The 13,361-nt window shown below is 40.9% G+C and overlaps 3 protein-coding genes across 5 annotated transcripts; 1 reads left to right on the forward strand and 2 right to left on the reverse strand.

Annotated features, from left to right (window-relative positions):
* Window positions 1-5: 5 nt before the first annotated feature.
* snrnp25 (small nuclear ribonucleoprotein 25) lies at window positions 6-2,286 on the reverse strand. The gene is made up of 5 exons (XM_053443975.1): window positions 1,787-2,286; window positions 866-956; window positions 629-734; window positions 456-530; window positions 6-360 (listed from the first exon to the last, which is right to left on the reverse strand). The coding sequence occupies exons 1-5, from the start codon at window positions 1,991-1,993 to the stop codon at window positions 303-305; spliced, it is 537 nt and encodes a 178-aa protein (XP_053299950.1). The 5' UTR covers window positions 1,994-2,286; the 3' UTR covers window positions 6-302.
* Window positions 2,205-5,869, forward strand: polr3k (polymerase (RNA) III (DNA directed) polypeptide K). The gene is made up of 3 exons (XM_053443976.1): window positions 2,205-2,597; window positions 2,682-2,769; window positions 3,786-5,869. Exons 1-3 carry the CDS (start codon window positions 2,487-2,489, stop codon window positions 3,911-3,913), a joined length of 327 nt encoding a protein of 108 aa, XP_053299951.1. The 5' UTR covers window positions 2,205-2,486; the 3' UTR covers window positions 3,914-5,869.
* Window positions 3,953-9,849, reverse strand: cdip1 (cell death-inducing p53 target 1). 3 transcript variants are annotated; one of them, XM_053443972.1, is made up of 6 exons: window positions 9,736-9,849; window positions 8,867-8,912; window positions 7,671-7,820; window positions 7,041-7,184; window positions 6,344-6,623; window positions 3,953-6,178 (listed from the first exon to the last, which is right to left on the reverse strand). In XM_053443972.1, exons 3-6 carry the CDS (start codon window positions 7,744-7,746, stop codon window positions 6,067-6,069), a joined length of 612 nt encoding a protein of 203 aa, XP_053299947.1. In that variant the 5' UTR covers window positions 7,747-7,820; window positions 8,867-8,912; window positions 9,736-9,849; the 3' UTR covers window positions 3,953-6,066. The 3 variants fall into 3 exon arrangements, with proteins under 3 accessions (XP_053299947.1, XP_053299948.1, XP_053299949.1); XM_053443973.1 differs by lacking the exon at window positions 9,736-9,849 and adding an exon at window positions 9,351-9,509; XM_053443974.1 differs by lacking the exon at window positions 9,736-9,849 and adding an exon at window positions 9,105-9,228.
* Between the last annotated feature and the right edge of the window lie 3,512 nt (window positions 9,850-13,361).

Below are 13,361 nucleotides of genomic sequence, written 5' to 3' on the forward strand. Positions count from 1 at the left end.
ACGGATATAGAAAAAACTTTTATTATTTGAACACTATTATACAGGATTCATAGTCAAATTGAGGGCGAACATTCAGAACTACATACATTGTATTTACATGAAACCCTTTTACGAAAACATATCACTTTGTAAAGTGTGTTTCTGTATATGTGGAGTTTACAGAGATATTTCAGGACCTTAAACACTTCAATAAACAAGCCATAATTAAATAAATACTTTGTCAACATTGTGAAAGTACAAGTACTCGCCGCAGGAACTTCTGTTTTTTTCCATCTGATGTGACAAATGTTGGTTACGCCATTTCATTTTTTCCTCAGCCTCTTCATGAAAGTCACTTCATCTCTGTTCCTGACCCCGTAGCTGAAGATATGGAAAAAGAAGAGGAACAAATGGGTAAACCACTGTTGATGACAATGTAAATGAAGTTCAATGAAATGATGAGTTTATTCTCTCACTCTTTCAGCCTCATCTTGTCATCGTCAAGCTTCTCCCCCTGAAACACTAAATGGAATGTTCTCCAAACATATCTCCTGTTAAAGAAAGGAAGTTTGGCCACTTTTAAAATGTTAGACTCATTTGAATGTGTCTGTGTGTGTGTGTGTGTATGTGTGTGTGTGTGTGTATTTACCAGCTAACATGTTTCACTCCACCTTCACGTTGTTGTTTCAACTCCATGAATCTGCGAATGGCCTTCTTCAGATCAAGGACTGTAGCATTTTGCACCACCACGATGGCTTAAGGAGAAAGAACAATAGAAATATAGAAATTAATAATTATGTTTCAATAATAAATTGTAAATATACATCTCATCTAATGATTGTTACCCAAACTGCAAAGAAAACACAAGGTAAATCTCAACACTTACGCATTACTTCCCCATCTGCCTTTAAAACCCTCACAGTCATCGCCTGGCCGTACTCCAAAGCTATTTGAGAATTGATCTCCTCCAGAGTCACCTTAAAAACACAAAATCACATTTCAGGGATATTTCCATAAGGACTTCTGTCGATCTTAAAGCAGGGATTAATGAGCTATGACGCACACAAATGTGTCTGTAAATAAAAGTAAATAATAAATTAAACACATGTCTACGTGTTTGTAAGCCTCGTCTGTGGGGTTTGGTCTTTCACCTCCATGAGCACAAGACGTGTGAAGTGACAATAAACTGATTCTGATTGTGAAAAGCTCCTCAGCTTAGTGAAACCTTTAGTGAATGATTGTCATGGACTGCAGCCAGTGCTGAAATCACCACCCAATAAACTGATAAGTCAATCCACAGGGAATGAATCAGCAAATAGTTTGACAAGTCAGTATTTGTTCAAGTCATTTATCATTAAAGAGGCTCACGTGTCTTTTGTGCCGACTTCTCAAACCCATGTCATAATCTGTTTGCTTCTTGTTAATCATCAAATCACTGTAAGTGATTGTTATTGGTCAAACAGGACGATCAGCACACAACGTCACTGAGGCCATATGACCATACTCTCAAAACTCTCTTTTTATGTGATGCATCATAGAAATATAAAAGGCGTCTGCTTTATGTGGAGAAACTATAGCAGTCTGAACAGATTTCAGTTTGTTTGTTTTTAATTGAGAAACGTCACTTGATTCACATAAACATAGGCTTATCACTTGGATTTGATTGTTTACTGTGAAATGTGGACATTTGATTTAAGAACTATATGGACTTGTGCAGACCAGTAGAAGGAATAACATTGTGTTGGAGACATGAGAGCGATGAATGAAAAGTGTGATTGTTATTCTTCACGAAGCTTCTGATGATCACCTGGATCGGCAGGTCACACAGTAAAGGGTCCTGCACGAGTTGAGCAAGTCCTTCCTCGAAAATATCCAGGATCTCCGGGTGAGGAAGAGACTCCTCGTCTTCTTCCTCCTCTGCATCTTGAGCGAACCCATCTGCCTCAGCCACCTCCTCCTTCTCCACCTTCTCCACCGCACACTGTGCTCCTGCTGCAGCGTCCTGCTCCTCCATCACCGGGAACCACAGAAGAAAAACACCGGGAACTACAGCAGCAGCACTTCCGGGTATACGAGAAGCAGATTCACTACACTTCCTGAAGAAACTTCAGTCACACACTGAATTCTACGAGTCCATCCACGGAGTAAACAAACCACTGTTGTGCAGCACAATTCATACACCGGAGGATAACACCACTTGGTGCTTGTGGTTCCTCTTACCGGAAGTAAATTCACACGTTGCTTAGTCATAAAAAGTGTCAAATGTTGGACTGAAAATTTGTTCTTTATTTTTTAGATAAATGAAATTCCGTCTTCGCTGTTTTGTTTAAAACGTGTGTTTCCACTCGAGCTGTAAAAACCGGGGCACCTGCTTTCGCCTCTTCCTGTGCCGATCCTCGTGCTTCAATCTGTTTACAGCGGCTAATCTAAACAAGCTAGCTCCCCAGTGGGAAACACCGGCGTCACATCGCGTTTCTTACGTTTATTTCCCATGTGTCTCCGCTGACATGCTCCTGTTCTGTCCAACCTGTGGGAACGTGTTGATCGTGGAGGAAGGACAGAAATGTATGAGGTTCGCCTGCAACACTTGTCCCTACGTACACAACATCACGAGAAAGGTGAGTCGCAGGTTGAACTCGTTCGAGATGTGTGTGATCCCGGTGGACTCAAAGGAATTGAGGTTTTTTGTTGTGTGTCCGCAGGTGAATTACAGGAAGTTTCCCAAGTTGAAGGAGGTGGATGATGTCCTCGGTGGAGCGAAAGCCTGGGAAAATGTCGACTCAACTCCTGGTAAGTGACATTCGATAAGCTCCGGGCCTCTCGCCTTGATGATTGTCTCTGATTGTGTATCAAGTTGAGATTCCCATTCATGAAAGTTAGTTTATGATATGTTGAGTTCTTTTTAAGTTAACACAGTTGGTTGTCAAGAGGCAGCTGTCCTCCACAGTACAACGATCCAAAGCAGTACATCCTAAAACCCACCATGAAGCTTTTGAACAGCCTTGTCTCCATCATCAGTAAAAAGTCTGTGTGGGTAGATCTCTACACGTGCTGTGTGAGCAGGATAGCCTCACAAATATCTGGGAACTAGAATTGTTGTCCCTTGTGAGGGTGACAACTCCTAAATAAAGGATTGAGGCTGTGCAGCTCCCTGTAACATACATTTAATTCACCTAATTGTATCAGTTTCCAGATAATTTCAATCTCACAAATAACAGATGTAGCTCAAGCTGTGTCAAGGACAGTTGAGCCTTTTGATAGAACGACAGCAGAAACTAAACGTGACTGTAATACCTATGTTAAAGGTTCACTGTGTAGAATTTAGTGACATCTAGTGGTGTAGTGTCATGTTGCAGCTGAACACCACTTACCTCATCCTATCCTTCCAAACATGAGAGAGAACCTGTGTTAACCTTCAGTTGGCATACAAACTAAAGGTTTTTAGTTTGTCCAGTTTGGGCTCCTGTAAAGAACATGGCAGCCTCCGTACAGAGGACCTACTCTCAATGTAAAGATAAAGTATTTACATATAAGGGGCCCATTCTAGGGTAAAGAAAACAACAATCAGATGATCACATTAAACATCACTAGGATTATTTTATATTCAATTTCTGTCACTAGATCCCTTTCACCTAAATCTTACACACTGAACCATTAAACACTTTGACACACGGATTTGAATGTTGCTTTTGTTTATGAGATAAAGTCTGGTTCATAATCTGTGTGCTGCTTTTACACCCTAAACCAAATGTGTTAACCCAACTTGTGATCCAGCAGTGACACTTTCCATTCGTCTCTGTTTTCAGAAACTTGTCCCACGTGTGGTCATCTTCGGGCGTATTTCATGCAGATTCAGACCAGATCAGCAGATGAACCCATGACCACTTTCTACAAATGCTGCAATATCCAGTGTGGACATCGATGGAGAGACTGACACTTTTGCACCTTGAACATTTTCATGAAGAGGCATAGATTACTCAGTTTGGGGCCTTTATTTATCAGCAACAGGCGCTTGCAGAGATCTTTTTCATTTTTCTGTTGTTTCTATTCTGTGTATAGAAACAGCTAATGGACCATTAAAATAAGTTTCAATGGAAAATCATATTCTGATTTTTATTGATAAAATATCACCTGTATACAACAGTCAAACAAATGTTGACTTACATAGTTAATACATATCACAGACATTTAGAGAGCAATGCAGACCAGCATTATCCACAACAATGGCATACAGTACTTTGTATTAAAAGTTTAATGCAATCCTTCAACTCTACATAAAACTTCTTGCACAGCTTAGCTTACCTCGAGAGGGAAATAAAAATCAAATGCACGGATTCAAGGAACTAGCCAGTGACAATTAATCATTTTGATGTGTGGCTCATGCAGACTAACTCTGCACTGAACGAAGGTGAACTGCAGATCAGGCATGCTGTGGTGGAACATTGTTTGAATTCGTCGCAGTGGAATCACAATCCACTGCAAGATCAATCATTTTTGCAAGATGTCTGATAACAGTCCTTTGACACTAGCAGGGATTCATTTTCTTTTGTAATTACATTAATAGTCAACAGACATCTGTGGTTGTTATCTAACATGCATCAGAGAAGTGCAGGTTTTCTTGAATGGCTGATTGATGGCGCCACCACTGTTGTTTTCTTTGCCCGCCAAAGATTCCTTTTTAAACTAACTACATGTTTGGCAGCATCAGTGAGAAGATGGAAACATTTGGCCAAAGGACACGAGATTACTCGGATCATGCATTGTGTCTCCTAACGGTACAATCCTTGGTCTGCAGCTCTATTTTAAATTCTACTTTAGCCTGAATAAGTGCATGTACAGTGGAGTTCACTGAGCAAACCACTAAGCCAGGGAAAGCCAAAATTTGACACTGCTTATACTGGTGCGATGACATTGTAAATCACATTTCTTTCCTCTCAGGATTTGCAGACGTTCATAGCTAAAGAAGGGGGGGAAATGTGAATCTCAACTTAAAGTGCAAATGTTAGCTCTATTATCGAAAATGGACAGAGGGCGTTCATGTTTAATAGTTTAACTGTACATCACTCGACATTTTGTGACTGCTCACTGAAGCCCAGGTTAATAAATATAGCAAGTAACATCCATCTTGGCCAAAACAAGCAAATATAGCCAGGTGACAAATTAAAGAGAAAAAGCAGAACAATGGGGGTTTCAGGGGACACTGTGTGGTTTGATTAGGATAAAGCACCCATGAGTGACGTGTTGGACAGCACTGTCCCTCACATTCATCAAAATGAGGGATGGTCTTTTAGAGGAATGGTGTTTAATCCCTCCAGTAGATTCATGAAGCTGGTGGTACAAGGGGGCCAAACGTCTTACTGAGACACTTGTGTGTGTCGGTTATTTTTCATTTAACGTGTCACCAGTCTACATGCACTTGTCGAGATGAAAATGGCTGGTTAATTTGCTCACATTCACAACAAAAAAGGTAAAACTAGGTCTGTTAGAAGAAAATTCTCAGACGAAATGGACAAATGTTCACAGCTGTTAAGATTAATTTGCTAAAATAGTGGATAAAATTTCTGAAATAAATAAAAGAAATTATTGTTTTCTCAGTTTGTTTGACTTCAACACGCTTGCTTCCGAGATTCACAGATGAAAGATTAAAACAGATTCAAATAAAGAACCTGACCATTTTCAAAGTTTTCTCTAACTGAGACTGTCAACCTATCGTTTGTTTCTGGTTCCATTTGGATAGATAACTTTAACATCACAAGTCTCCTCCCATGTTTCCACACAGGATCAGATGCAACTGCGTGCCTTCTGCTTTTCTACGTGAATGTTTCAGTGCCCTACAATCCTGTGTGTAGCTCTGTGGGAGATTTGTACAATTGAATTGCATCTTTATACATGGGGGGAAAAAATATGCTGAGAGATTATATACAATAAATATAGTGAACTAATGAGAAAACTACACTTACAATTTAAGAGGGCTTACACAACACTTTAAAAAAATGGAGGTCGGGGGGGCTGTCACTACCAGCGGGAGGAGCTGTGGGTTTTATGTGTGTGCATGTACACGTCTCTGTGGCATACAGCTGTCGGTGGTTAGCATATGCGCTTGTATGTATAAATGTAACCCTTACAGTAAGGGCAGGTGTGTGTCACATCCTTGAGGTCGTCAATCAGACAGGGAATCAAGCAGCAGCCGAGATCACACCTGGAAATGACAGAAGAAAATATTGTTCAGTGACTTTAGCTGTTTTAGGACATGCACCATACACCAGGTAGTCTCCAGACATTTTCCACAGAGGTTGCTGTGCTAACTAAGTTGAATTAATTGCTTTGTGACTGGTAGTGAATCTCTTTTCCGTGATCCACTTACCCTACAAAGAAGCAGAAGAGGCAGAAGAGTGTGTTCATGAGGCCGACATCGTGGGAGATGCGGGTGACGATCGCCTGCTGACAGTGCGGACACACGGTCTGCACTGGCGAGGTCTGGAACATTTCCCCCTGCAGCACAGTCACAGTGGTGGCTGCCCCCGGAGGAGCCAGGACGGTGGCTGTGTGGCCCCCCATCTGGTGGACATAGTGACTGGGGCCGGGGCCCATGTGTCCTGGCATCGGGTGACCAAAATGACCGGGGGGCAGTGGGTAGGGACCACCTGTCGACATACATATGAATACACACAAGTAGTTTAACAATAGTGCCACTCGTAATAGATATTACCAGTTTCAAATTGTATTAATTAAGCTGGGGGGACCCAGCAGGCACAAACAAATCAATGTCATGCACAACCTTTAATCTCCAATATATTAAAAATAACATCGACTGGTGTTATAGTACACACCTGGTATTAACATGTGGTTTTTTGTGATCTGATCACACGTGGACCCACGTGTGTCTCGTGATCAAGAAAGTTAAAATTCAAAGGACCAAGCACAAGATTAAAGTTTTAACATTAGTCTTGCATTCATCAGGTTGTCAGACTTTAGCAACACATTAACTGTGACAACTGAACATTGAGAGCGTTTTTTTGGCAGCTAATTTTTTTAAATATGCACACTGTCTGCAGCAGCACCTTGTGGTGTCAGCGGCATCGGGATTGGCATTGGCATGGGTCCTTCTCCTGGAACATGTGGGGGAAGGTAGCCTGGCTGTGAGGCCTCGTAGGGGGGAGGACCATAGTCGGGAGGCAAGGGCTGTCCCTGCGGAGCGGTTCTCACTGTAAATAAAAAAGAAAACATTGAATTGAAAAACGTCAATAACATAATACATGTAGAATACATTGCAATTAGTATTAATTTAATATGTGGTTTAGGTTAATTGTTATAATAATGTCATTAGAGCTGTACTGTCCAAACATCCCTGCTGCTCTGTGAGTCTGACACTTAAATTACAGCTTCAGTTTATAACATGAAACCAAACTCCAACTAGTGGCCTGTTTAAACTGGCTGGTGCCTAACTACCACAGTGTGTTCGAAACACTTCTCTTCTTCGTGAGAGTTTTGTGATTAATCAGAAGTGCACTTTGGATCCAAAGCTGGGACGACTCTGTAGTCTCCATGGTGACGGTTTACCTGAGCAACAATGATTAAATTGGGTGTTGAGAGGCATGTGTTAGGGCTGATCATCTCTTGCTGTTATTTGCAACATGCATTTCATTAAGTCAACACAAATATTGTATCTCTGCATTTTTGGGTTTTATTACCAGGTTGTCCGTTCTTCTCCTCAAAGTTTGGGGCACTGGGACCTCCGGGGTACGGAGGAGGAGGATCGCTGGACATACTGGCTGGACGTCTGGACAGGGAGAGGGGATGGACACGGAGCTCCTCTCACAACGCACCACTGGACTGTTACTCTGATTCAAGAAAGAAAACATGCACGCTTTGAGTCCCATTGCTCATTAACCTCTGACACAAGCTTCCCCAAGGCCATGCATTGTTCCAGCAACAGTCACAGAGGCTAATGAGGTTCTTGGTGTAACTGTCCATGTCAGCCTACATATGTACCAAGTAAGCTCTAGAGGAGTTTTTAGCAGTTTTGTGATGAAGCAATGAGTGTCTGTGGCATTGTTCTTTCGTCTCCCAGGTTTATTGGTGCATTCACTGTTATTAGTAAATAGTAAACACATTGCTAGCTATATTTTTTTAACATAGCTTCTCAAAACAAAGGTGTAAAATCATGCAAGAATCAAAAGATGAAAAAAACGGTAATCACATCGAGTAAATGTTAAATTACAGGATGAAGCCGTTTGTATGAAGGTCAAAAGTTATAAATGTTATAAAGGAAAGCCATAAAAAGTTCAATAATACAGTGCTATGAACTGATAGAGATTTGACAGTTACATTGAACAAACAGAGTTAGAATCCCTTTAATGATTATAATGTCTCTAGACTGGAGGCCTGAACAACAACGCAAGTGGAAGCTCCTCTGTTTCAACAGGATGTGTGGGTTTTCTCTTTAACTAAATAATGCATCCCTTAGTAAAGTTAAACAAATATCTAAGAGAAAATGGAAACAGGGAAGTGGGGGGCACTATTATTTAGAGCAAGGTGTAACAGTTTTGTCACACTGCTCGGAAATAATTATTGTGAAAGCAACTGTTATTTACAGGAAACCGATTGAGGCGATTTCCGTTTCAGTTTATGTGACATGTCGCATTTCGGAGCAAATCCACACACAGGGTGTTTGCTGTTAAAAGGGGTCAATAACAAGATATTTAATAGCATAACAACTTTGATACATTTGACCTACAATAGATATACATGTAGAGGACTGTGTTGCTGTCCTCCAACACAATATAACGATTTAAGGTACAATGACCCCTGATGGACACTATCATGTGCAGCAGTGTGTGATTCAGTGATGCGGAAGTATTCGCTTGACAAGAAAACCAATGTTTACCTGGTGCTATCCAGAAAAGAAAAATTCCAGCCTGGAGCCCTGCAACCTGTAATGCAGATTTAAAAATACATCATTAATAACCATGGATGAGATTGATCACAGCTGCATGGGCATCTCTGAGACCCGAGCTCCAGCTGCCCCCTGAGCCCGATGTAAACACAACCAGGCTCCATCACGACAGTGGAAAAACACGGCTGACTGATGGCGCCTGTTTGGTTAAGGAGATTCACAAACAAACCAAACAAAAGCTCTCCGGGAGGTAATTCACGCCAACGGTCCTCGGCCAGCTAGCGGCTAGCTCGCTAACGCTAGCTGATGTTTGCTGTAAATCCAGATAATCCAGCTCAGAGCTACTTGCACAACTAACCGTGAATAACTTCGTTGCGTAATTGAGGCAGACGAACTAGAGCATGTGTGTGTGGATTTAAACTGGGACACGTATCTACAACAACAACAGCTATGACATTATTATTATGATCCTTACTATTTGTATTAATATTATTGACACCGTTATGTGACGCGGTGATAACGCGGGAGGAGATGTCAGCGTCCCCGCGGTCCGGTGGCAGGTGGATGATCCCTTCTGTCACGGAGCTGTGGCCACTCGGTCGTGTAGCAGCTGGCGGCCAGTGTTTGGTTTGCGCTCAGCTGGTTGAGGGTGTGTTTCATCAGCTGAAGCGAAGCGTGTTTGCTAGTGGGGCCGTTAGCCAGCTAGCTAGCGTCGCCAATCAAGGCACGGACAACAACAGACCGAATTCGACGCCGCGAATCGTGCACGCTGACGGACTTTGAATGCCGCCGTGGCATCGTGAGACGCGGGTTCCGGTAGCGACTGTACAACGACGCCGCGGGGGAGAGAGCAACCTTACCTGGAGCTGGGAGAAGCGCTGCCTGCCCGCGGTGCTGCTGCTGAAGTTTGTTTGACGTTAGCAGCGCCGCCAACATCCGCTGAGCTGGATTAACTCCTCACGTCATGACAGAGCAGCGGCCCCCTCCGAGATATAACGTTAGCAGCAAGTGACAACATCTACCGTCAGCATCAACAATAAATGACAACATCAGCCGTTCTTTATTTTGTCTCTGTGAGATTTCAGTGCTTTATTACATTCGATTATGGCGCGTTTACATTTTAAAACAATGAGTGTATCCTCCAGTGGTCAAAGGGAAGAACTGCAGCCCTAAATGTTAAAATATCGTTTACTTTATTGATCCCACGACAGAGAAATTCACTTCCAGCAGCAGATGGTTAAAGGTGAAATGTGTGAGTTTTAGGTGAAAGTGATCTATTGGCAGAACAGACCACTGAATATATAATAATCCTGGTTGTGTTTTAACTAGTGTGTACTTATCTAAATTGTTATTTTCTTTACCCTACAATGGCCCCTTTATATGTAAACACTGTATATTTACACTGCTAGCAGGATCTCTCTACGGAGGCTTTTTACAGTGGCTACCACATTTCTCTACCGTGTGAGTGAGTTGGTGATAAGTTTCAAATAAAAAATAAGCAACATAATGAAATACAAATACAGAGATATGTACACAGCTCGCACCTTTCACTGTCCACTATTGATATTAACTGACAGTATTAGTAAGTTCACTGCTTATTATCCAGTAATTATTTAATTATAACTGTAAAAGTTAGTTACAGCAGCAGATAGTTAAAAAAAGAGGTAGACAAGAGTTAGTGATACTTTCAAATCAGAAATAAAAATAAACAACATTAAATAATTAAATAACATTTATAAAAATACCGAGATTAGAATCATCACTGCTTTGCAGTCCTAGAAATTGTATTTATAGTCGGTACTTTCAAGGCTTGAGCAATCCTGGTTATTCTAAAAAAAAATTCAATTTTTAAATTATTATTTACCTCCTGCGCAGAAGCGGACTGGCAGATCCTGCCCAGAAGCGAATTTAATTTAATCTTATTTAATCAAATTTTATAAAATTTTATCTAATTTTATCTTATTTTTAACTTGTTATTTATAGTTAGCCTTAAATATGTCTAAAACATTTACATACTCCACAATGGTGCACTTTTCAACATTGATACCTGTTTGTTTTAATAGTAAAACTAGTATTTAGTAGAGTATTTAGTGCTTAGTGATATATTAATATGACCACTTTGCAGTGTTGTGCATGAACGAACGCAAAAGAAAGCGTTCATTGAACACGTTCACTTTTATGAGAACGATGAACTGAACGCACCTCAATGACAAATAATGAATTTGAACGGTGAACACGTTCATATTGTAGCGTCCTCGCGTGTAGACGACAGGAAACTTCATTCTTTGTGTAACTTTATTCAAGTCCAGCGAACACGACACACTTCTTATTCATTGACCCTCAGGACATTTCAATACTTTCTCCTAGAGACGCTGTCTAAATCGAATGTTTTCACCATGTCTTTGCTCAGTGCCCGTAAAATGTCCTCCGTGTAGCCTAACCTAAACCAACTAACTCGACTTCGCACTACGCTACCCATCACTCATGGAACACATATGCAGACCAAACAAGCAACGTATTCCAAGTGTTTTCTTCTCTGGCCAGTGTCTCGGCTCCGAACCGTAGTTGGGAGCTCAGCTCCCTGGTCAGCGAACTTCAATGTTGGCGCCCTAGGCGAGATTTTAAATTGGCGCCCCCCAACATACACACGCCTACTGTAATGCATCCCCAAGAACTTTTGGACTGTAAACAGGTGCAAACACAGGCAGACAAATGTGTAAGCTATAAAAAACAATAAAAATATCAAAAGAGTCCTCTTCTGATAGCATATCATGTCAGGTCGACAAAAATAAACATAAATGATGTCCACAATCGGGGTGATTCTTACCTCTTTATTGTTCTTTCTTCTCCTCCTCTACTTTGCGGTGCTTTCTGAATTGTGCATAATTTAATCTTTTTTTGATTAATCTTTTACACCTGAGGCGGAAGCGCAAATTCTGTGCGAGCCGCCGCCTGACTGTTCACTCAGGGAGCCATCCAGGAGGATGTTTTAGATGCTGGCTTGCCTGTCCACGTAGCCACGGGTGGTGACATCAGCAAATGTCCCTACTATGCTGCCAAAATGAGTAGGTTTTTATACATCTCTTTTTATGCATCATGCTGCTACTGTTGTGAAGTGAAATGAAACTCCCTTCTTTTTTTTCTGTTCATGCTGAAATAAAGTGGATTCACTTGGTCTGAAGTTTTCGATCACATCTTTAATAAACACCTCATTAGCTTCACATTACAAACCCTATAGGGGGGAAATGTTTTTTGAGAGAAGATTCCAGATCTACTCACTAGAGGGGCACTCAGTAGAGCTCAACAGAGCCGTATAGGTTCATCTCTGATCCATGCAGCTTCCTTCTACCAAGTTGGGTGGTTATTGGTCCAGTAGTTTATTACATAAACCTGTTGACTGACAAATCAGAGAGGAAAACATCACCTCCTTAGCAGAGGTAATAAAACCTCCACCTCGCTATCAAGGAAATGTCACCAACATTAATAATTATTAGAATCACAACAGGAAATTAAAAGTAGAATGAAATGTTTCGAGAATATCTAAATAGTTGACGGGTAATTTTCTGTTGGCCGACTTATCAATTCATTTATTAAAAGCAAATTTTCCCCTGCTACATATATAGGGTTTTTATATTGTGGTTTAATTACATTGTATATAAGTTTTATTTTTGTCGTACACTGATTGCTGGTTGTACATCAAATTGCCCTTGAAGGATTTTAAAGATTTTCTTTTATGGACAACTTTGGTTAATCACAAGCTGCACAAACCAAGCTAGAGCAGCAGAGGAACCCAGCAGCCAGCAGGGGGCAGCCTCAGGAGGCAGCCTCAGGAGGCAGCCTCAGGACATCACAGCAGACTGTGATTCTTGTTAGGCATCCGAATACAATGTTGAAAAGGTTATTCTCTAACAATAGTTTTTTAAAGTATGTTAAATCATCCAGTATCTAAAATCCAAAAATATAAAAGTAACTTTTAAGTAAGGCTGTCAAATATATGTAGTAAAGTAGAAAATATTTTCTCTGAAGTGTTTATCAAAAGCAGCATAAAATGAGGACATACACAATATAATTTGTCCATCTTGCGGCAATCATCAGGCTGTGTGGCCTAGTCGGTAAAGCCTACGTACTTCACCATGAAGGTCCCGGGTTCGAATCTGCCTCTCTCCCATCTTTATACTGAACTCTTAAAATTGGCAGGATTTCTCCTATTAATGCAAAATATGTTATAATATATATAAATCTAAATTAATTCAAAATAAAAACAGGAAAAAATTTTATTTAAAATAAAAAAAATAAAAAACTGCTCGCGCACATTCTGCGCAGAAGCCCGCACAGTTTTTTTTTTTTTTTTTAATGTTAAATTAAATTTTTTCCTGTTTTAGACTTCTGCGCAGGATGTGCGCAATGGGCTTCTGCGCAGGATGTGCGCAGTAGACTTCTGCGCAGAATATGCGCAGTGGGCTTCTGCGCAGAATGTGCACACTGG

The sequence above is a fragment of the Pleuronectes platessa genome, chromosome 16, assembly GCF_947347685.1.
Source record: "Pleuronectes platessa chromosome 16, fPlePla1.1, whole genome shotgun sequence".
Classification (NCBI taxonomy): Eukaryota; Metazoa; Chordata; class Actinopteri; order Pleuronectiformes; family Pleuronectidae; genus Pleuronectes; species Pleuronectes platessa.

Coding starts and splice junctions, on each gene's coding strand:
- snrnp25 (XM_053443975.1), bottom strand. CDS start 1,993: ATGGAGGAGCAGGACGCTGCAGCAGGAGCACAGTGTGCGGTGGAGAAG. Junction 735..865: donor GGCAGATGGGGAAGTAATGC/GTAAGTGTTGAG, acceptor TTTCTCCTTAAG/CCATCGTGGTGGTGCAAAAT. Junction 531..628: donor GGAGTGAAACATGTTAGCTG/GTAAATACACAC, acceptor TTTCTTTAACAG/GAGATATGTTTGGAGAACAT.
- polr3k (XM_053443976.1), top strand. CDS start 2,487: ATGCTCCTGTTCTGTCCAACCTGTGGGAACGTGTTGATCGTGGAGGAA. Junction 2,598..2,681: donor TACACAACATCACGAGAAAG/GTGAGTCGCAGG, acceptor GTGTGTCCGCAG/GTGAATTACAGGAAGTTTCC. Junction 2,770..3,785: donor AAATGTCGACTCAACTCCTG/GTAAGTGACATT, acceptor CTCTGTTTTCAG/AAACTTGTCCCACGTGTGGT.
- cdip1 (XM_053443972.1), bottom strand. CDS start 7,746: ATGTCCAGCGATCCTCCTCCTCCGTACCCCGGAGGTCCCAGTGCCCCA. Junction 7,185..7,670: donor GGAGAAGAACGGACAACCTG/GTAATAAAACCC, acceptor TTTTATTTACAG/TGAGAACCGCTCCGCAGGGA. Junction 6,179..6,343: donor CTCTTCTGCTTCTTTGTAGG/GTAAGTGGATCA, acceptor TGTCATTTCCAG/GTGTGATCTCGGCTGCTGCT.